The following is a 23,972-nucleotide window of genomic DNA, read 5'->3' as shown; positions in this document are numbered from 1 at the left end:
CCTAGTTGTCATTTGTCACCTCTGAGCTGTCAAAAACACATAAATTGGAGACGACCCGGCATGGCCAGTGACAGGGAGACGCAGAGTGGCTGCACAACAGAAGCAGGGCAATCGGTCGCATCCATTGCATTTACATGGTCTGGGAAGGTTAGCAAGTTGTTCCTGAAAGATTACCACATCTAATTTCTTTGGGGAAGGTGGGACCTTGGTTCTGCTGCCAAGCCGGCTTTTCAGGTCAGGGCCTCCTGAATGTTAACTAAGACCCAGGAGCAGGTCAGCAGGCAGGCCGAGGGACCAGAGGAAAGCCTGCACCCTGCTCGTACACTGGCGGCCAGCAAGTCGAGCAGAAAGTTGCCATCCATCTTTGGCACGATGTTAATGATCCATTCTGGGAGAGGTCTGTGGTTAGGGAAGCTATCCAGGTAGTTCTCCACTGGTGCATCCCTGCTGCTAGGTGCAACACCCACTCTGAAAATCTCTGCCAGCCAAAAAGGCAGACTCACTTACCAAAAAATTCTCTTCTATTTCTTCAATAGGAGGCAGAATTGTTTGATGTCCTCATAACTGCTCGTCAACCCTCTGGTTGTCTTCTTCAAGCTATGCTGCGAGAAATTTTCATGTGGAGCCACAAAGGGCACCTTCTGCTTTCAGTTGTTTTTTTTTACTTTTACTTTGATCTAATTTATTCTAACAGTTTCAACCCCATCTCAAACTGTGATGTGAGCAGCAACTGTGTTTCTGCATCTGTTGGAGTCCTACATCATGTTTTGAACATCACCCAGTGAATAAAAACATTGCAGACAGCTAGGCTGCAATAAATAAAGCAGAATATGTCCACAATAGTTCTAGCACACTATATAGTACTACTATACTAATAGTATTGTGCATGTGCTTGCATTGTTAAAATGTCACAGACAAACAGTAAAAGGTGGTGAAAACACTAATTACAGTATTTTTACTAATGTATTTATACAAACCCAACTTCCTCATACAGTCATTATGAAATTTGTGCTATGACAAAAAAAAAATGTAAATTAAAATTACGTTAGCTCAAACTAGCTCTACTTTACTCTAAGGAAACTTAAACCAACTAAAATTACTATTGGGTTTTTAATTACCTATCCTTTAACTAATTCAACACCAATAATTAATTGATAAAGACAGAAATAGCCCTGCCATATCACACATTTATTTTTTAAAAATACACATAAACACCTTTGGTCCCGTGATATACAATATATATTATCCACCTAAAATAATAAACAATTCAAAATGAAAATATATTATTATTATTATTTATTATTATTATTATTATTATTATTATTATTATATTAATAATTAATTAATAATAATAATAATAATAGATCATATTCTTTACTTTTGATGAGGAAAATATAATTTGTCATTACCATAGAAACACAAAAGGTAAAGAAGACAATACACGTTCTATTCTTCAGAAATGTGTCCATGTCATTTTATCTAATTTGGTTTACAATGCAATGGCCAATTAAAAATGACTGCATTAATTTGTTAATAAAGCAGAAGACTGACTCGAGGGAACATTTCATTGGCAGTTAATTATGCCGGCTGGTATTCTCAGATGTTATGGGCAAATGTACAGTAAGACTATAAAGCTGTTATTGTGCACTGGTTCTATTTCATATTTGCATAACAGAAAGCACACCATGTGTTTTGTTGCTGCTGACATATGCAAAGGCTCAGCATGTTTAGAAAAATGCTAGATTTATTTGTATCTGCAAAGATGCATTATCAGTACATCATAACTCACTGGATTCAGTTCCTGTGCTATAAGGTGGTAATCCCTAATGTTTGATTTTCATAACACAAGTATAATCATATATTTATAATGTTGATGTTCTGTTGTCCATGAGTAAACACACACACAACATACTGAAGCATAAATGTCCACTATGTTGAAGAGCTACATATAATGTTCCATTTATAAACAATGGTGCACGCATGAAGCATATAAACAATTTTATGTTAAATCTAAGTATCTTCTATGATCTGAATTCTTCGATGCTTGTACCCATCTTCATTATGTTGACACTCTGTTTTTGTGTCTTTCTGAGGTAAATGATGCTTGAACAGCAGGGAGATCGCTCACTGTTAACCATATGGTTTGGTGCAAAAGGTCACCCGTGTTTCTGAGGGTTAATATCAAACTCCCGAACATAGACAAGAGGGACCCATGCATATTAATGACAGTCTATATACCCTTGTGCAAAGCAGGTAGATGGCAAATCTTTGTTTTTTAAGACAACATTGTACTTTAATCACAACCTATTCTTCCTACCAGACTAATATGAGATTACTTTTTTTTTTTTTTTTTAAGAATCAGACTAGTAAAAAAAAGTAATTCTTTATCAGCTGCTCAAAATAATTGAAAACATGGGGATGTATTTCAGTCAGACAACGATCATGTCACAAGATAGACTGAAATGAACTGAACTCATAAAGTTTAAATATATAAACTTCACAAAGGGTTACATTAATAAGTGATTTTTCTCCTAGGTATGATTTTTCCACATTCCTTTGTCGACATTTCTCTTTACATTGACAGTGAGCGGAACCGGTCTCCCCTCAACGGTAATAAGAAATATTGGCTTTTAACAGCCACTTTAAAGCATATGGACGCTCAGGGCCATTCCAACATTGTGTAAAAGCCAGGAGGGATTTATACAGTGTAGTTTTCCCCCCACAAATCTGAATACGCACCAAAACAACTATCACTTTATGTGAGAATTAGCAAATAGTTATCATTCCTGTGACATAAAAGGGTCCGTGCTAACATGCACTGAAATAATAAAATATTGAAAGGTCTATGAAACATAAATGTGAATCCTTGCTACATCTGTCTCTTGCTAATTGAGTTGCTACCAAGAATGTTAGTACTCTGGAGAATAATTTGTCAGTGCAAAACATCGAATGGACCAATTTATTGGTTGCTGCAGGCTGTAGAGTTCCAACAGTCTTTGATCAACCTTTTTAGGTCAGTATCTCTCGAAATACAGAGAGAAGAGAATCACATAGCAGAGAAAATATTTCATCTTTTTAAAGACAAGGAAAAGTATTTTTGTAGTTACAATGTTTGGCTGTAATGGTGAATAAATTCTTTAGAGGGCTTGAAGCCAGATTGGGGAAAATAGCAACTTCTGTGCACAATATTTATTGTTTTGTGTGGATGGTAACTTAAACATTTATCATAAAAAAGTGACAGAAAGAGTAATTATAAGTTTTGCTTTTTCTCATCACTCACTGGATGTAAGATGCATGCTCTGACAGTTACGGAGAGGCTTTTCAGACACACTACATAAAAAAGACGCTTCAAAGAGTTCTGTGTTGGCTGAGGGCTTGATCAATCTTTGACTTTCAAAGAATCTTGGCATTTTGACAATGGATGTACTTAGGTTGTTTGATAGCTCAGTCAAGTGTCAAAAATCTATTTTTGCCTAAACAATACCATAACTCTTAACTGAGTTAAGATTTGTGTCCTCAGTGAACCTGATGTAATGGAAAATTTCCGTTTTTTGTATCAATAGTGCTTTACCTTGATGTATACGATACTACATCAAACTTATTTCAACAGTAACAATAAACATGACCAACATTTTGCTATAACCTTAACTGACTCTAATCTTACTCTGAATAACATGATCTAAATACTAAAGAGCAAATCTATATAGTAGTTATGATGCACATCTGAATGTTTTAATGGGATGTGAAAATAAAATGTATGCTTAGCATAAGATATCAAACAAACTGTAATACAACAAATAGTTCATGTTTTATTCTTATTTTATAAGCAAACCCCTTTAAATGATATTTTCAACCTCTCTTTGGACAGAAAAAGTTCAACCCGACCGATCCATCATACGGTGACATAAGAGTACTTGATTCTTTATTAGGTCATTTGCAAATGTTGGTGGCCCCAAAAGGCAAACAGACGTAACTATAAAATAATCATATCTCACATCGGCAGTCCAATGGTGCTTGAGTACAGAGTATTTTTACAACCGCAACTAATTTGCATTTAAATATTTTTCTTGGATGTTCTGAATTAAAGTCAATAAAATGCTTATTTATATGTTGTATTTGTTGGTGAATTCTGCGCTCTTACTGACCACCCAAGAACCTGAGCTATTCCTCCCTAACAACCTTTGCTGTGGATGTGTACAAAGACAATGTTTACTATTTGTAAAGACTCTGCTTTAACACTAGGCACCCTGGGTCTTGTAACCATAGAAATAGACAACAAATCCTGCGGTGACTTTTTAAGGCTATTTTCCCTTTTAAGCCACATTGTAACATTTTACATTAACAGGTGACAGCTGTATGAATCAGACATTGGAGTGTCTAACATAGTTTTATTACAATTAACAGCATGGTTGTGTTAGTAAAATATAATATGTTATAGACCTTAGACTATTTTATTGTAATAATTCAAAGCGTTCAGCTTTTTCTTTCTCTCATTAGGCAACTTTAAATGGAGTGTCTATGCTGATCACCGCCTTACCCCATTCATTATACATAAGAATGCTCCCTTGGTCACATGGCTGGGAAATGCAGATATGCTGGCAGTGAAAGGGAAAAATTGAGTAGTACATTTAAAAATGCTGAAATGGTTTAATTAATTTGGAAAAGGTAGACTTAGCTAGTGGAGGCCTATCCTCCTGCGTCCTTTCAGAAATGCTGTCTCAACACCGGTCTGCTTTGTTGGTCTGTGGCCACATAACGATTCTTTGTTTGATTACATTTTTCCCCATTGTTTTTTAAATAATGTAAAGAGTTACAGTCTGTTACAAATCGACAAACACTATCAACTGTAATACAGCAACAAACACTATAAGCAATATTTCAACCACTACGAGAACCTAATCACAAAGCAAATATCAGACTAATATTTTGTCTGTTACACAACCAATGCTAATAAAAACTCTGAATTCACCAGGCAATCAAACTGAAAAAAGTCAGAATAATCAGTTAAGAACAGACACAATAAAATAAAACATGTTTGCTTGGAATATATCCACACTCCATAATAGTGAGGTCATAGAAATCATTCCTACTCAAAACATTTCAACAAGACCCTCAAGATAAGATATCAGGTTGTACAGCGCACACTACATCATTAGCTCACACATGTACAGCGTCTCAGAGGACCTTTAATTTGAGTAGGAAAAGTCTGTTCCTCCGCTATGAGGTTAAAGAGTGGGTGACAAGTGAAGAAAATCACAGCGGAATGCATTAATTAGACAGACCTAAAAGCATATTTATCAAAGGCTAAGCCATATGGGAATTATCTTAGAAAAGATCCAATAAAGACAGGACAGGTTAATAGAATAAAAGGCCTTGAATAGAATATGTGCTTATACATAAAATATCAACCTGATCTCACATGTAAACGAATCATTAGGATGTAACTATTAAAATGCTATGGCAAGCAGATCCTTAACAACTGAAATGACCTTCATGTGGTTTGACAGTGACAATTGGCTTCTTATGTTCACTCTGATTAAAATGTCAAAGCCCTAATTCATCTCGCCATTTGAAAGATTCCACATTAAATTGGACCAATATTTGCTCAGTGTGAAAAGACTCATGGCATGAGGTTGAATAAATCGATATCAAGAATAAATATTTCATGAACTCCCTTAATCGGAAAACAGTACACTGGTGCACAGAGGAAATAAACAGCCCAGTGATTCTAACTGAATCATCTAAACGGTGTCAATCACAAGTGAATATGGAGGGTTACCCGTCCCACCTAGTGATGACTGATGGCCCTTCAGCACGATTGAGACAGACGGAGCAGATTGAGGGAGCTTATCTTTATGGTGGAGCCATGGAATTGTTAACAGGATGTGATGGCTTGCGTCCGTCGAGTTGAGCTGGGAAATAAAGCTGTTGGGCTCGGGCTACCTTGCCATCATTCACAGAGGTAATGATCTCTGTCTGGCTCAGAAGTAAGTAATAGTCTGCCCAGGGGTTAGTAAGGGCACGACACAGAGTCACCAGCAAAGTTGAACTTGGACAGACAACTCTGGCCAGTGCACTGCTTTATCTTTAAATATATTTTATAGGCAATTTAATAAAGATAAGAACATATTCTAAAAACCTAGGGTCCATGAAGTAAGAGATGAATATCCCTTAATTTCTAATTTCTATGGACAATTTCAGATTGTTTCCTCTAATGATGCAGGAATAATGTAAAGTAATGCAGAAACTGCAAAATTAAAATAGAGCTCTTTAAGAGTCCCACATGTCATCATATTATGGCGATTTCAAAATAATATTCTTCAAGATCAAGGTGGAGGCGAGAGTATGTTGAAAGGAAGCAGTCAAAGATCCAGCTCCACTCAATTATCTTTAGCAGGATAATTAATCAATTCAGTATGCACATCCAAGTCTCAGAGGCGTCTTTGAGATAATTGTTCTCATTGACTTGAATAATTATTTGTTTGCTGATTTAATTATTTTCGCATTGAGAAAACAAATGAACTGAGCTGGTGCATACTCCAGATGTTTCTTTGTTTTTTTTTATGTCGGTAGGTGAAATAGTACAAAATGTACTGTGAGTATCATACTGAAACACTATTATAAAACCTAGTGCAGAATGTCTCTGTTAAAATTAACAGCAACCATATTCAGAACTTTTGTCATTATGTGTTTTTTTCAGAACCCTAACCTCAACTTGAAGGTCAATAAATAGTTTCTGCCTTGTGGCATCAATACAAAGGCCACTGAATCAAAGGCTAATATTTCTCAGCTCTGAGGTCAGCCCCGGGTTACAGACACAATGTCCTTATATAATGAGTGGCACGCTGAAAACAATTGTCAGAGTCCTAAGTTCGCACCATTTTGAGTATGAATGAGAGCTTATGGCTACTGCAGCAAATAGCACAAATTAAGAGGGTCATTTTAATGGCACTCACTACTATTTATCATGCCGTTTTAAATGTTTTGCTCATTTGTTTCCATTAAATATTTCATCTTGCCTTAAATATTCATTTAACTTCCTCTTTAAATTTTTTACAAGTCTCTTTGCAGTCGCTATCTTTTTGCCTCCCTTTTAGGCTTTGCAATCATAAATAATTATTCATCTACACCCAAAAAGAGATTGCATAAAACATGCACATGAATCCTTTTTGTCTTTTCTCATTAGTGATATACTTCGAGTAGCCTAAATACATCCCGCTACCCCACTTATGGAAATTGGTTGGAGAACCCTCCTAATGATTCTGCTTCACAAATAGGTTACAGCTTCCATCTCTGATCCCAACGTTCATCCCTCCTTTCATCATGAAAGGACAGGTCTGCTACAGCATCTGTGTTGAGATCTGGAATTCTTGTATTGCTTTTAAAAAGGAGAAACATCCTGCATCAGACAATGCTACTTTATTGTTTAAATCAACTGCTAGGCTTACAGTAAAACTGTATGAACAACAATAGCTGCTCCCTGACGCTTAACTGTATTGACGAGAAAGGTTTACTGTATTGAACAATGCTACACAAACATTACAATAGTGTTCTTTCACTAAGGTTATTTGCACTGGCTTTTTTGGTCTTAACTATCTTATTCTGGTCAGAGTTTTTCTAAAAAAAACATTTTAGAATTTAACATACAATTTCATAACAATAGAAATTTATATTTTATTAAGTATCAAAAGGACAAACTCAATTTATCAAAAGGTATGATTGATCAAAATTCCACTGTTATTCTGGGTATTTTCTGTGACATTTTGAGTACAAATGTGAATTTATAAGGAACCTCATTCTTCTATCTGTGTTATCCATGTTAATGCTAAAGCCTGGCTCAATACATCTATCTTGGCCAAACAGTCAACATTTGTCTTAATCTGTTAGATAATTGCAACAGGACTCATTAGCAAACAGCACCATGGTGGAAAGGAAGCATAAACTCTCAATTTGACTGGATTATCCTTTTGTGATGAGGCCTAATGATCCAACAGAGTAAATAGCAACGTGTTAATTAGAAATTACACTGAATGATCCGCTGCACACAGAGGAGGTATTAACCAGGCAGCATCATTATATTAGATCTATAGCTATCAGTCCTTTTTTAAAACTATGAGGTCTGATAGTTAAAGGGCAATTATTACCAAAAGAGAAATCATAGCGCATTTGTTGCATTTTAATCCTTTAAATCGTTTCTGAAAGCTCTTAAAATTAAATAGATTGACATACCCTATATTCTCTAGAATTATCTATTGATAAGGCAACACCTGATAGGTGAATGCAAGTTCATATGAAAATATTACTATCACAAAAGACATGTAATTTTACCTGAATTACAGGACAAAACAATGTGTCATTGGTAAATTCAGATAAATCTGGAACCATCTACAAATGTAACTTAAGTTTGCTTAAATAATTATAAATGGCAAATTCTTCCTCATAACATCTCCAACTTTGGTTCAGTTTTCTCTTCAAGAGGGTCTGAGCTATGGTGGATCTTAATCAATGAAGATATCCCTCCAGACTGCAGTGTTTAAATAAGCATCTGCCTCCACCTAGTGGAAAAGATCAGTCACTGAGGATGAGCTAAGACTTATTGAAGTGACTGAAGTAACTGTTCCAAAATCAGATTTTAACACAGTATAATAAACTACATAATATTTGTATAACATGTAACCTAAATGAGCAATTTAAAATCTAATAGGTTATTTAATATAATGTGAGGATGTGGTTTTTAATACAGACAATATACTGTAACGGTGGATGCAAAAATGTTTTAAATAATATCATGCATATATTTGTATACTTAATTTCCTTTTTTTCCATTTCTTAAAAGGATAAGCATTGCATACCCCGTTAATGCTATATCTGATAATCCCTTCTCATGCTAGCTGAATTGCTGAATCTTATTTAAAAAGAAAATGAGCATGTGTGAACAGATTTTGGCATATGACTGACGAGGGTGCAGAGAGGCCAAGTTAGCCAGTTTTATAGCTATACTGTCATTGTGAGCTTAGACTCACATGCATTTATACATAGCCACCAAAACCCTTATTTTACCACATGAATCACACGACCATCTTCCAAACATGCAAATAACATAAAACCACGACTTAATGAATGAATGTAAAATACTGTGGTGACCCAAAGAAAATAAAACAAAATAATCCCCGGGATTTTATAATTCAGCTTTTCTGGCATTGTCAGTATTCTAAAAAAAATTGTGGAAAGATGTTTCAAAAGACTTTTCATTACTTTTTGAAAATGTTACATTTAGATTCTTTACCTATAATAAACATGTTAGCTAAGGGCATATATCACAAATCTATTGGTTATTCTTGCCAAATTATATAAATGTATGTTTACAAGTCAAAGACCTATGTTATGTGTTTTTTACAAAGAATTTGAACTGTACATAAATAATAAGTAATAAATGCTATACCAACAAAAAAAAGACATAAGAACTTTAACAACATGCATTACTTGTTATCTATGTATGTAAAAATACAATTAAAATGTGTACCTTAGCTATCCCTTTTTTCTTTTTATTACTTATTTACATTTTTCCATGTTTATTTATTTCTGTCTATTTTTCTTATCTTCTGCAGTTGCACCCTGGCATGATAGTTTGAATGTTTCTATTTGGCTTCGTTTCAGGTTGTGAAAATGGTACATGTGCAATTTGTTCAATAAAAAATAATAAAAAACTTTATAATTCAGCTTGTGGTACCAAGACGTTTGCGCGCTTGTTGGGGCTCATTTGAAAACCTCAAGGGAAACATTGTCTGTACTCACTGTTCCTTAGGACTCAGCAGGCTGTTAGAAACAGTCTTTTCAAACCCCAATGTCCAGCAGTGAGGTGTGCAATTGAGAAACCCTTTCTGAGGCTCTGTCCATGTACAGGTTCCTCTCGCATGCAGCTATGAGAACTCGATTATGAAACTTTATTATTCACAGTGAAATAAGCGATTACACATGAGTCACAACCTGAGTTTAAAGTTGCATACTTCTGTTTCTCGCCCTCGTAGTCCCACCCCTAGGTCACATTAGTCACCTGGGATAAGGCACTGATTGGCTAATAGCTAATTGACACCTGGCCACGCCCAATTTATAGAGAGATGGTACCTGAAGATTTCAAGGGCTATTGAAAACAGAGGACATTTCGACCCTATTATCAAACTATACATTTCTCCTTATCAATGCTAACATTATATACAAACTATGGTTATTACACACCAGCGGTGATTGAGCTGGCCCATATTTCAACATACCTTAACGTTGTATTTACAATCAATAACAATGCAATTACATGTATAAACTGATCATAGGTTTAATCGGTTACTTCAGTTTAATTGAGTAAAATGTACAATGTACAATAAAATAAATTATAGACGTATTAAAAAACACAATATGAAAATAATCATATAAAATAGTGTTTTACATGAATACTATGGATACTACGTATTCTTTGTATTTACTTGAGTCTTTATACTTAGTTAGCCTACTACTTTAACAGACCTACTACTAAAATTTACAGTAAGTACAATAGAGACATTATTAATAATTGTGCAACCAAAATTTAGCATACCACTTTACAGATAGTTAGGGATATTTGATCGAGAGCACTGTTTCCCTAAAAGTCCAAAGGAAAATCAAAGTCTAGAATACAAAGTAGATCAACGGATTCCTTAGTGACACCTACAGTTCAAGGGAGGATCTAATGTGTTAGTGGTGCCAGATTTGATTATATACCATAGAGCAACAGTCAGAAACATTTAGGCTAATATATAATATATACTAACCTATATCAAAGACTCTAACTCCAATAACATGATTTATTTTGAACTACAGTTGGAGATAAATGTAACGCAATACAAATACACTGTGCAATACTATAACTATAACTATATGTGTATTTATTGTCTGTGTAGTTGTATAGTATGTGTATTATATAACTATATGTGTATTTATTGTCTGTGTCTGTATAGTTGAGCTGCTGCAACACTTGAATTTCCCCATGGAGATCAATAAAGGAATAATATAATTATTCTGTCTGTATTTATAAGATTTCTTTTTTTTTTATATTATTATTGTGGATTTTTTTTTTTTATCTTACTTATTTTAAATACTTGTTTGTTTTGTCTACTATGTACCTTGTTTGCACTATATCTATGCTGCTGTAATCTCATTTTATCTAACTCATCAACTTTGTTTAGATCATTTCAACTTGTGAGACACTGAAAATAATTTAAATTTTTATATTATAAAAATATTTTTTCAAGGCAAGATGATGGAAAGCATATAGTTATTCGGATGGTGAAAACAATGCGTCCTGAATAAAAATGTAAAAATAAATAAAATAAATCTGTGCTTTGCGCTTGATTGATGAGCGTAGAAAGTTTGGATCTGAAACTGGAGGACACACAACTGGCAACCAACTCTGGCAACCCTACCGCTAGCTTAAAACAACAGAGCGCTCCTATAGAAAGCTAACGGTAGCATAGCGGATATTGGTGTTGGTGGACACTGACTTTACACCAAACATGGATCCATGGGACGGTTGTCCTTCCGTTGTTTCATAGTCAACAACTGCATCAATTTTATGGATTCATACCAGCGCTTACTAGACAACCATTAGCGTGTTTTTTATGCTGTGGCTAAGTTAGTTAGCTAGCTAGCTAGCACACATGCTAGCGCGGATCACGTGACGTCCGCAGGAGGAAGGAAGGAAGGGAGGACGTTCATGAGCTGCTTGTGCAAAGCTAGCACACTCTTTGGTGTCCCGAGTTCACGCACTGTGACGCATTTAGGAAAAAGTGACTATCTGTGCACCCTGTTGTTAGCTGTCAACAACAACAACAACAACAACACTCCTCCTGGCTAGCGGGTTAGCGACCGAGAGCTAACACGCTAAGCCAAAAGAAGTTGTGTGTCTTGACTTATTCGAGCTAACAAGCAAACTTTTCATTGTTTTTTCCACTCTGGCACTAGGGAGGACAGGAGGACACGAAGGCATGGCATCGGATGTGATTGAGAGTGATGTGGGTTTGAACAATAGCAGCATCGCCTTTGGGACTCAGCTGGGAGACAGACAGACGTCTAGTCCCTCATCTTCTGGAGTGTCTGGAGATGGTGATGGTGATGATGATGAATTAGACCAATTAGAAAACAGCACTGCTTCCACAGTGGAAAATTGCGAAGAGGCACTTCAAGAGGGTCTGACCCAGAGGACGACTCCAGACAATGAGCAGCCGGGAGCAGTGAGCCTCCCCCAGCCAGGCTCTCCTCCTGGGCCCATTGGAAGGTCTGTAACGTCATATGCACGTTTTTATGTTTGGCCCAACATGCTGGTGATTTACATTACATTACATTACATTACAGTCATTTAGCAGACGCTTTTATCCAAAGCGACTTACAGGAAGTGTATTCAACATAGGTATTCAAGAGAACTACTAGTCACCAGAAGTCATAAGTGCATCTCCTTTCTTAAACAAGCATCTTAAAGCATAAACCAGAGCAAAAGTGTAGTGCAGAGGCAGATTACTACGAAAACTATAATTGCAACAGACTAATCCGAATATAGTAAGTGCTACAAACTACTACGAATAGGATAAGTGCAGTAAATAAATACAAATTCAATAAGTGCAGCGAACTGATACGAATACAGTAAGTGCAGCAACTAATACGAGTGCAATAAGTGCTACGAGGAAGGCTCCGGGTAGTACTTCTTGAAGAAAGAGAAAGGTTTCTGGTTGAATACCTCCCTTGCACGAGAAGCTGTTCTTGCAGACTTTTCAGCACCTGAGCCAGATGTTTGTGAATGTTTTCAAGTGTATTTGTATATGCCACATTTTTTTCTTTTTCATGCTCCTCAGATGAAGACCTTCCCTAACCTAACAGTCAAAACTGAAGTGTTGGAGCCAGAACACAATAGGAGCAATGCTGTTAAAATGATAATGGGACCTTACCACCCTGGCTTTAAACATACAGTAACAGTCAAAGGTTTGGACACACCTTCTCATTCAACTACTTTGAAGAATCTAAAATATAAAACATATTCTGGTTTGTTGAGCATTTGTTTGTTTACCACATAATTCCTTCATAGTTTGGATGTCTTCAATATTAATCTACAATGTAGAAAAAAATAAAAATAAAGAAAAACCATTGAATGAGAAGGTGTGTCCAAACTTTTGACTGGTACTGTATAGTTTACAGACATTTTTGTTAGTCAGTTCTTACCCTACAAATGGTTATTGGTACTAAAAGATGAAGACGTACTTTTTCAAACAATAGGACATTCCTGTATTTGTAGCATGGCCAGAAAAGCAGGTAAAGCAGAAGGTAGACTGTGGCTGGTATGACATTTGTTTCTCGAACATTTCAGAGGCAGTAGACACAATAACAAAAATACTAGTACTCATCTTCTTATTTTGTCCAGACCAGGATGTTCAGACCATTGAGTTAGATCAACACTTCTCTGGCACAAGCTTAACAAAAACTGGAAACTATAAGCTTCGGGAATGTAGTATACTGCATGGGTTTTTTAGACGACATTATAATGTACAGGTGTAACTGTCATTCTCTCAAATTATAGTAAGCAATGTCTGTGGTGGCATGAAAATCAACTTCTTAGTAAACATTTTGGTCCAACCTTCCTGTCTGATATGCTGCTTAATTAAGTGCTTCATTATGAGTACAGTTTTTAAACTGTCATTCATCTTTTCCACTCCTGGATGTGGCTGATCACACTTGCATGCAGCTTGGTCTCCATTGCACTTTGATTACAAGGGTTTGTTTTCAGGGAACCACATTCCTGTAGCATTTCTACCTCTCTCACATGGATTTCAAATGTAATGTGGGGATTAGTACTACACATGAGCAAACAGCTAAACTTTTTGAAAAGTTGAGCACCGAATTCCTAGCATGTTTTTGTGTCTGGTAGCACAAATACAGTTGTGTATGTGATTAATGCATCAAAGAGAGCTCTGTACAGCAAAGATACAGATACCGTGGTCAGCATTAGTAAGTAGTCTTATGGTTTATAAACTAAGCCCTTAATATAATCGTGTAAGCTTTTCAAAAAGCCAGTGATCTGATTATGTGGCCATTGGCTAGTTGCAAGCTGAAACTCTTGAGGAGCATGCCGATCAACTTTACAGGACTGTCAATTATGTATTGATATAAGGCAATAAGCATATCTAGCCTCACCTTGGGGGACTGTTGTGATAGTAAAGAAGCACATACAGCTAAGCATATAAACATAAACAGGGTTTTGACTTGGTGTAACGCTAAGGTGGTAATTAACAGGTGGGGTTAACCACAGCACACCAAAAGTGGTCATTAACCATTTTTTTTTTTTTTTTTTTTTTATGAAAAGTAGATTAAGGTTCATCCTAAAAGCCAAAGGGACCCTTTCTCCCAAACTTTGGTTATTTGTTCATAATTGTACTTCATACACAGTATGTCCAGTTGTGAACCAAAAAATTGCCTTTTTAAAATAAAACAATGCAACATTGACATGGACCATTTTTAATTCCATATTACTTATCCACCTGTCATGTCATGTGCAATGTGATTAAACATTTTAGGTAATGCAAACTGAGGAGTTTTGATTGGTTTTGGGTGACAAAACATGGCACACAATCTCTTACTAAAGCTGTTAAAATAGATCTTGTTAGACTTGTACTCTGCAAATATATGTACATACATTGGGATTAAGGTATTGACTCTGTTTACATTAATTTGCTCTTGTAATATTAGAAACCTCATTAACCATTATAATTGTTACATCAGATTTCAAAATGTAATGTAATCTACAAACCTGTAAAGGTTAATTTAAACTGTAACAGGAGGCTGCGGTTGGCCAACTAATGGGAAAGTATTAAAGACAACATTACACATCAACAGAGCTAAAATAAATCATGTGTTAAGCCGTATTAGGAATGAGAATTTTATTTCGCCCATTGAATCCTAAGGATCAAATCGTGTTTTTCTTTCTAGTGTTGTGTTGCATTTCCTCAACATTGCCTATTCAGAACGAAAATATCCCACCCTTGTTGCACAGTCTGAAATGGTGTGCTTTTGTGCAGCTTTATTCAAGTGAATTCATCTACTAACTTTATTTTTGTCGCTGACGTATTAACCCAAGAAAAAAAAATGCCCTTGAATCCTGTTTGACCCATAATTCTTTGAGGACTGTACAAGTCACAAGAAGCCGTCGTCAGACAACTCATTATGTGTTTGGGTTTGTCATGGGTAATCTGTGATGACCCTGCTCTTGATCTTAATATATTTGTAGTACAAGAGGGCCTTTTAGCAATTAGAGATCATTAAACATAAAAGATGGCACAATCATTTTGTGTTTCCGTTCCCAGCCTGGAGCGCCAAGAGTCAGTCGCCACAACAGAAGCTCGCCTAAGAATGGAAGGAGTTGAACTGAAGGAAGAGTGGCAGGATGAGGACTTTCCACGGTATTGTCAATCACTCATAATGTTGTAAATCACGTATGAATCCTGGTTCACAGCTTTGTAGCACATGCTTCTGTTTTGAAAGTCACATGAAACATAATCCTTCTGAAGGCATGATCACCTGCTGTTTGATTGTTAGGCCCCTACCGGAGGAAGAGGAGCTTGAAGATGAGCTTTTCGCAGGAACTTCTGAAGAAATTGACCCTGGTAATGAAAACAGAATAGTGAACAATGCATTGCTTTACAACATTAAATGAACTTTTGTCTTGTTTAAAACCCACACACCCATATCTATGTTGAGAGAGTTATTAGTCACTTGTATCCTTCCTGTTCATTCTCGTTCAGCCGAAATTAATATGGGGCCTCTATCTTCCAACATTGTCTTTTAAGCACAAAATCCTCTCAGGTAGTGTTTTCTATGCTGTGGAGGAACAGTAACACAAAGAGTGAATCTGGTACTGAAAAAAAACAACATAGGAAGATACCACTTGAATTTTCAGACTGAATAGAAGCCTCATATTAACTCTGTATGCACCACATAATTGTATTATAATAGACTAGACTAGAAAATCAGAACCTGTCCTTTTTTTAAATTGTTTTAAAAACGGTATAACCCCTGATGATTTGTCATCTACCCCAGGCTATGCAAAGGACCATGGCCAGAAGGCAAAGAAGAAGCTTGCAGCTCCTGACATCAGTCTTACACTTGACCGCAGTGAAGGTTCTCTTCTCTCTGACGAGCTGGATGAAAGTACAGAGCTGGACCTTGATGACATAGACACACCATCAGACAATAGCAATGAGTTTGAATGGGAAGGTAAGAACTTTGTATCATGCGGCGAGAGCAGCTTTGATTCAGATGCAAAGATGCTTTCAAGTTGGACTCAGATAGTCCACAGTCGTGTAATTTAGTCATGAAAACATTTACCCTTTTTGGTTTATTTCTTGGTTTGTAACACAGAAGCAAAGTCTTTTATATTCAGAGTCTTGGATCCATTTGTGTTCACCTTCCTTGTTTGTACAGGTTTGGATAGGCAGCAGACTGCCTTAAGTTTAGTTAATGTGCTTTGTTGTTTTTGTGTTTCCACACTGCTGCCTTCCTCTTTTTCACATGGAAGAATTGTTTCCATTCTCAGCCTGGAAACAGGCTGCAGGCCAGCAACAGGTTTCTCTCTTCCTTGTGGTAAGGTCTCTCGGACAGTCCCCAGTTTGTTCTGCCAACCGTCAGTCAATCATCTCCTATTGTCCAGATTATTTTCTGTCTTCAGTTTTCCAACAAATCATTGGGAGGTTTTGTGTTTCATACACTTCCTTTTCAGTTACTATTTTTGCGCATGTCATTTTTTCTTTCCTTGAACATTTCCTGTGTTTGAGGAAACATCAATCATGCAACTTGTCGATTAAGGTGAAGAAGAAGTGGTTAAATCTGCACAGCAATGCTTAAGCTATCAGATATAAGCCATTTGCTAGCATTGGCTGTTTGTTTACTAGAGATTCAGTGTGTCATATTTTACAAGATAACGCTTGGAAGTGACATCGTAGCATAGGAAAAATGTAATTGGATTCGCATTACGTTAGGCAATTTGGGATTTGAAATAATTGAACATCTTACCAGTCATTTCCATTCTAAATCCGTTTTGTGAATCATACAGATAAATAAACACAGATCAATCTGATTTGCTATATTACATAAATGGGCTGCTCACAGAGAGAGATCCTTGTCAAAGTGTGTCGATGTGATTTGGTTGCCCTATTCACTTTATATTTAATTCTGCTTGGCATGCTTGATTTACAGTAAATTATAATTTAACAGGTAACTTGATGTCTTCATCATGCACAGAACATGTGACATTGTGGACATTATACAGCTAGCTATACATCCCACAAAGATGCACAGAACTCCTCCTGGATTTCAACATTTATTTCTCATGCAGGGAACAATAGCAGGGTTTCAACCAGGAAATTCTATCGGGTAATTGTAAATGCTGACCTCAAGTGAAAGAGAGTCATTGATGGTAATGATTCAAAGAGAAAGCATGCCATCCAGATACAAAAGATGAAAGCAACACATTTAAATGTCCATTGATTAAAATGCATGTGTTTGAAAAGTGAAATTGTGAATTATTGATGGATCTAATAGTTTGATAAATGATTTGATCAAAATGGATCTGATTTGATGACATCAGACATCCCTCTCATCCGGTTGGTTGTAGCGTCCAAGCTGTGGGTTTAAAATGCCTCTTCTCCTTTTAGACGATCTCCCCAAGCCCAAAACCACAGACCTACTTCAGAAGGGCGTGGAGTCGGTGCAGGAGTACTCCGCCTCGGAGGAGAGGGAGGAGGGTCGACGCTGGAGGGTGTTTCGTATCGGAGACCAGGAACACAGAGTGGACATGAAGGCCATCGAACCTTACAAGAGGGTTATCAGCCATGGAGGTCAGTTGCATTACATTGTGAAATTTGTCAAAAACGTAAATACAGTAATTTGAAGTATGTCTATGTACCTTGATAAACAAGCTGCGTTACATTTGTGGTTGTCATTGTTGATCAGTCTGTTTATTCAAAATATGAAAAACAGAATGTTTTGACAATGCAAGTACTGTTTTGATCCTGAAACATCCATTTTTCACATTTGATTTGTCACTGTAGGTTACTATGGAGACGGTTTGAATGCCATAATTGTGTTCGCTGTGTGCTTTATGCCTGAAAGCAATCAACCAAATTACAAATACATCATGGACAATTTATTCAAGTAAGTGTTTATTTGATTTCCTCTGGCCTTGTGAGCTTTAATTTGAGGACCAGCGCTAATGGAAGATTCCCGTTTCCTGCAGGTACGTCATTGGCACGCTGGAGCTTTTGGTTGCTGAGAACTATATGATTGTGTATTTGAATGGGGCTACCTCTCGGAAAAAGATGCCAACTGTTGGCTGGCTCAGAAAGTGTTATCAGCAGATTGATAGGAGGTGAGTCTGAGTGTCAATCACACTCAAAAACAAGTTGTTCTTTTTTAAACTACAAATGCAGTGGCATCATCATATGTGGTTACATTGTTGATAGCTTCTCTCACTCTTTTTGTACAGGTTACGGAAGAACTTAAAGTCTTTGATAATTGTCCATCCCTCTTGGTTTATTCGCACCCTGCTGGCACTTACAAAACCTTTCATAAGGTAACTTTAATGTTTAAGGTGGCTAGAATAATGAAATGAAGATCTCCTCCAGTAACTTTTCGATTTCTTGCTTCTTTCCACAGCTCCAAATTTAGTCAGAAAATCAAGTATGTGTTCAGCTTGACAGACCTGGCAGAACTGGTTCCAATGGAGTATGTGTCCATACCAGAATGTATCAAACAGTAAGTATGCTCCACTCGAACACGACAGCATTTTTCAAAACAAAGGTCCTCTCAAAAGACAAAATATGAAGGTGTCTGCAAGCTAATAAGTATAAATCCAAGGCCATATCAGAAATTTGGTGATTTGACACTCTAATTTTAATACTTGTGATGAAAAAAAGTGTTCATGAACACTTGAGTAAGCATTCCCATCTTCTATGTTTACATATCAGGTCAGGGTGGTTCTTGGTTGAGGGTAGGATCAAGACTGTTTTTGTTTCCATAGGAATTGCAGATTGTACAGCTGTGCAGTGGAGCAATATATGGTTGCTCACTTGAATTAGTAAATGAATGAACCACATCAGTAGAGATCACCTTCCATTTCTTCCTTTCTGCTGATTTCATCGAATCCCAACCAAACGTGGTTCAAAATATAATGAAACAATTTGTTAAAAGAAATGTAACTCCTTCTGACTTCTTCAAATTGACTTCCAGTTTTCCCTTTAATTGGTTCCCAAATTCTAGCCGATAACCTAATAACGTTTTGTTCAGCTCTGACTGGTCCTGGAAAATGTGGTTACATTTCATCTGAAGGTGGTGCTACAGCTACTGTCTGCTTTTCCTGTGTGGCCAGTGTGTCGGTGGTTATGAGTCAGACTCACCTGAAAAATTGTGCAATTCATCTTTGCTCGAAGTCCTGCAATTACCAAGCAGGGATTTAGATATTTTCCAAAATCATGGACACTTTTTGCCAATAAGCATGATTGTCTTACTTACACTCTGTATTCTGGTTGATGTACAGATCCAAATGCACCAAAATACAAATATCTACACTTTTTCTTTTGTAAAATACAAATTTAGAGAATAGTACAGCCTTGTGCATCTGAGTTCTTTTACCATTTCAACAAATGTTAACCTTTGCTGATATGAACTATTGAGCTCATGCTGTGGAATTGCTCATGCTGTATTTTTCCCTTGATGTGGCTTAATCTGAGGCGGGTCTTCTATCCATGTGGCATTTGAAAAGACAGAAATACATCTTATCTTACCAAATGTGTTTGCTCCTTTGGATGTCTGGTTGCTGTTGGCTGTGTAATTCTCCTCTCCTTAACTCCATTTCCCCGCCCCCTCTTAAGGTTTGACGACGAAAAAAATAGGAAAAGCCGTAAAAGGTATATGCACTTTCACCCGGGGGTCAGTCTCAGCATTCTTTTGCATTTCACAAGACTAACAACGAAATGATCTGTTGGCTTTCAGAAATGCACCAATACGCCTCATTCTGTCCCACGTGTCTGTAGTTGGATGATTTGCTGTTACCTCCTATCCAAAACCAACGACCCCCCCAAAAAAAAATGTCCTACATCTCTCTCACAGTAGATTTCCCCTCCAAAGCGGACTGAGAAGCTGTTTGATTGGTTTCCAAAAATAGGTGGCTTGGTGATTGTTTAACAAACTAAATCCCTTTTCTGAGCCAATTCTGTGTTGTTCATTTCAAAGTCATTTCTTGTTAAATTTGTTATTTATTGCCTCAAAATAATATCAGTTATGGTTTGAATCGTACCATGTACTTTTTAGCCCATTTTATACAATAAGGCACTGTTTCCACTGTGATGCTGAATTATTGATTTATGTCAAGAAAAAGTTGGAATGGTTTTGAGGTAAATGATTTCATTGCTTTGTTCTGATATTAAAGTTGGGGCATCAAGTAGCAGTTACTTGCATATGTCTTTTTAAAATGCAGGTTTTGAATTTGATGTGGTTGATGTTGGGTAAGTTGGTTCATGTTTGTACAACAGAATGGGGTGTCACTACAGGGAAGTAGCTGGTCTTAGTCACTGTGGCTTTATGGTAACTCGCCCTCACTGAACACTCGGCCTGTCCACTCTCACAGCTCTCTGCATGACTCACTGCATACCCACTCCCTGCTCATGTTTAGTTACTGCCACAAACCCTTTGTCGGCCTTGCTCAAGCACTCAGAAATATTCTGCTCAGTACTGCTAAGTAGTGAGTGTGAGGATGTTCATTTGCAGATATGTCACGACATGTTAGAACATTTGAAAATGATAACCGTTGTGAAAGAGTATTGTGTATGCAACACTGCCACTATGAAGTGTACTTTGTAATTAGGTGGAGGCGTTTTTAAAGTTGAAGATGAATGCACTAAAACCGCACACATTACAATGGAGCTGTTTCTGAAAGAAACAACAAACATTGCACTTTTTAAGCACAAAGGTTGCACTTGTATGCATTGTAAAAGGTTGTTGACAGATTGCGTAACCTATTTACATTTTCTTATTGTACGACAATTTGCAGTGTGGGCTGCAGATAAAGCAGTCTGTGCCCTAACATGGATTTATAGTATACACTAGTGCATTTGTTTTGCGAGGTTTTCAAGGGAAGTAAGAACCTCATATTGTTAGAACGATATCGGTGCCCAGATATTTATAGTGCTTTCAGTAGAAAAAGCATGGACAATATCAGGCAGTCATTCATCAACTCTGGTAAGTCCAGAAAATAGAAATATTCTGTCACACTCAAAGAATTCCCTTTTTTAATAGTACAAGAGCAATGATCACATTTCAGGATGTGATTATATGAAAGGTGTGTTAATGGGCCGTCAACACTTTGAGTATCAGTTATCTTAGACCTGTTTGATGATATGCCAGCCCTGGCACACAGATGACTGATAACGATTGAATGTGTCTGCAGGATCGACCAGGACATGCACGGCAAAGTGGAGATCGCAGCTGCTGCTGTTCCAGAGTGACCCTGCTGGAACTGCAAGATAAAGAGGAGGAGGAGAATGTTTCCAACAGCTGTGACTCTTTGCATCAAGGAAGTGCCTCTTTGAAACTGTGCTGCCCGGCACACCGTGGAACTTTTTACAGCTTGATCGTCAGCGTTTTTCCACATGCTGTCTGAAATATTTTAAATCTTTTTTTTTTATTTTTTTTTTTTTTTTTTATTTACTGCCGAAATATCATGTCATAATTAGCTTATAGGTGTTCCCTAGTTACTGGTGTATCTACACGTTATTTAAGGCACTCTGTTACAAGTGGTTGATGCATGTTCTGCTTTATTACATTGAAATATATATTTATATTCAACAGGTGACAATGGAGAGAAATTAATATATTTTTATGGTTGCTCTGATTTTTAAACTGCATTTTAGGTCTCTGACCCGTTGACTGGCATTTCATAGAACAAGTTTTGACAGCACCTTTTTTCAATGTTCACTGCTGATGTTCTCTATCAAAATCTTGCCTGGGGAAAATAAAGTTTTATCACTTGAATGTTCCCTCTGACCTGTGGAGGGAAAACATTTGTTACAATCTGAAGTAAAGATGTAGGACTTAATTTAACATTTTCTTCAAGTAAAGACATTGATCCATATCATTGTTTTTTTGTTTTTTTTAATTCCATTTAGTACCAGTTTTGCCGTGTAACGAGGGGTAGAATGTAAATTTTGGATATAATTAGTGACCAAACACAAACAAATTATCTGGGAGATCATACAAATACAGATTTTATTGAAATCATATAAAGAATTAGAATATTATAAAAAAAAAAATGAAAAAAAGGGTTGCAAGAAAAAAAAGGGTTGCAAGAAAAAAAAATGACATAGCAAGATACATAATATAGTGGAAATAATAAGAATGAATAATATAGATGATAGATAACAATAATAATCTGATAGTGACATTAACAGCCACAGAATAAAAAAAATCCCAACACAAGATACATAATATGAATAGAAAAAGAATTAGACATTTCAGTAGAAGATCTTTGACGATATAGTATAAGATATTATGGTGTCATAATATAAACATATACATGATATATTGGACATTTAACAAAGATAATGAAACATTAAATAAATAGAATAAAACATTAAATAAAGATATTAAAACATTAAATAAAGAGAATAAAACATTAAATGAAGATAATAAAACATTAAATAAAGAGAATGAAACATTAAATAAAGAGAATATAACATTAAATAAATAGAATAAAACATTAAATAAAGATAATAGATGATGTTTCAGCCTTCGTGGCATCAACTTAAGATCTTAAAAATAAGAACTTGAAAATGTAAATATATACATATATATATATATATATAATATATATTGTTTTATATGTATGAACAAATGTCTCAAAACATTAAATAAATAAAACATTAAATGAAGATAATAAAACATTAAATAAAGAGAATATAACATTAAATAAATAGAATAAAACATTAAATAAAGATAATAGATGATGTTTCAGCCTTCGTGGCATCAACTTAAGATCTTAAAAATAAGAACTTGAAAATGTAAATATATATATAAATATATTGTGTTTTATATTTAAAAATCCTGAGCCGGGAGACATTGTTGTGGCCACCGGTAATTAATTAATTAAAAAATAAAATAAAAAAAATAATAATAATCTACCCGGCATGCAATGCGCGGTGATCGCTATGGAACCTATTTCCCGGTCACCGGGATTCTCACCGGGACGCCTCCTCTAGCTCCCAGACGGCTCAACCTCCTCTAGCTATGCTAGCTATAGGAGGTTGAGCCGGCCGGTCCACCGGTACCGGTACCGTGAAAAACACCGGTAATCCGGCACACCGGTATACAGGAGGATGAGCCGTCCAGATAAACATCCGTGAAAACATCATGACGTGACGTCACTGCACCGCGACTGTGACAAACGCGAAACATTAAATAAAGAAAATAAAACATTAAATAAAGATAATGAAACATTAAATAAAGAAATAAAACATTAAATAAAGAGAATAAAACATTAAATAAAGAAATAAAACATTAAATAAAGATAATAGATGATGTTTCAGCCTTCGTGGCATCAACTTAAGATCTTAAAAATAAGAACTTGAAAATGTAAATATATACATATATATATATATAAATATATTGTGTTTTATATGTATGAACAAATGTCTCAATAAAGTTATTGAATTTAAAAATAAATTAATTAATTAATTAAAAAAATAAAATAAAAAAAAAATAATCTACCCGGCATGCAATGCGCGGTGATCGCCGGAACCTATTTCCCGGTCACCGGGATTCTACCGGGACGCCTCCTCTAGCTCCCAGACGGCTCAACCTCCTCTAGCTATGCTAGCTAGAGGAGGTTGAGCCATTAAATCCACCGGTACCGGTAC

General features: G+C 36.2%; 1 protein-coding gene across 5 annotated transcripts; it reads left to right on the top strand.

Annotated features, from left to right (window-relative positions):
• The first annotated feature begins 11,427 nt into the window (after window positions 1-11,427).
• Window positions 11,428-22,189, top strand: bnip2 (BCL2 interacting protein 2). Of its 5 annotated transcripts, XM_054619861.1 has the most exons (13): window positions 11,428-11,816; window positions 11,992-12,304; window positions 15,375-15,470; window positions 15,607-15,674; window positions 16,108-16,284; window positions 17,721-17,903; window positions 18,117-18,219; window positions 18,302-18,433; window positions 18,551-18,637; window positions 18,721-18,819; window positions 19,935-19,970; window positions 20,540-20,567; window positions 21,509-22,183. In XM_054619861.1, exons 1-12 carry the CDS (start codon window positions 11,744-11,746, stop codon window positions 20,544-20,546), a joined length of 1,374 nt encoding a protein of 457 aa, XP_054475836.1. In that variant the 5' UTR covers window positions 11,428-11,743; the 3' UTR covers window positions 20,547-20,567; window positions 21,509-22,183. The 5 variants fall into 5 exon arrangements, with proteins under 5 accessions (XP_054475836.1, XP_054475833.1, XP_054475834.1 ...); XM_054619858.1 differs by lacking the exon at window positions 20,540-20,567 and having other exon boundaries at window positions 21,509-22,189; XM_054619859.1 differs by lacking the exons at window positions 20,540-20,567; window positions 21,509-22,183 and adding an exon at window positions 20,056-20,142.
• Window positions 22,190-23,972: the final 1,783 nt, after the last annotated feature.

The sequence above is a fragment of the Anoplopoma fimbria genome, chromosome 19 (genome assembly GCF_027596085.1).
Source record: "Anoplopoma fimbria isolate UVic2021 breed Golden Eagle Sablefish chromosome 19, Afim_UVic_2022, whole genome shotgun sequence".
In the NCBI taxonomy this organism is placed as follows: domain Eukaryota; kingdom Metazoa; phylum Chordata; class Actinopteri; order Perciformes; family Anoplopomatidae; genus Anoplopoma; species Anoplopoma fimbria.
This window is presented reverse-complemented; position numbering and strand designations above follow the sequence as displayed.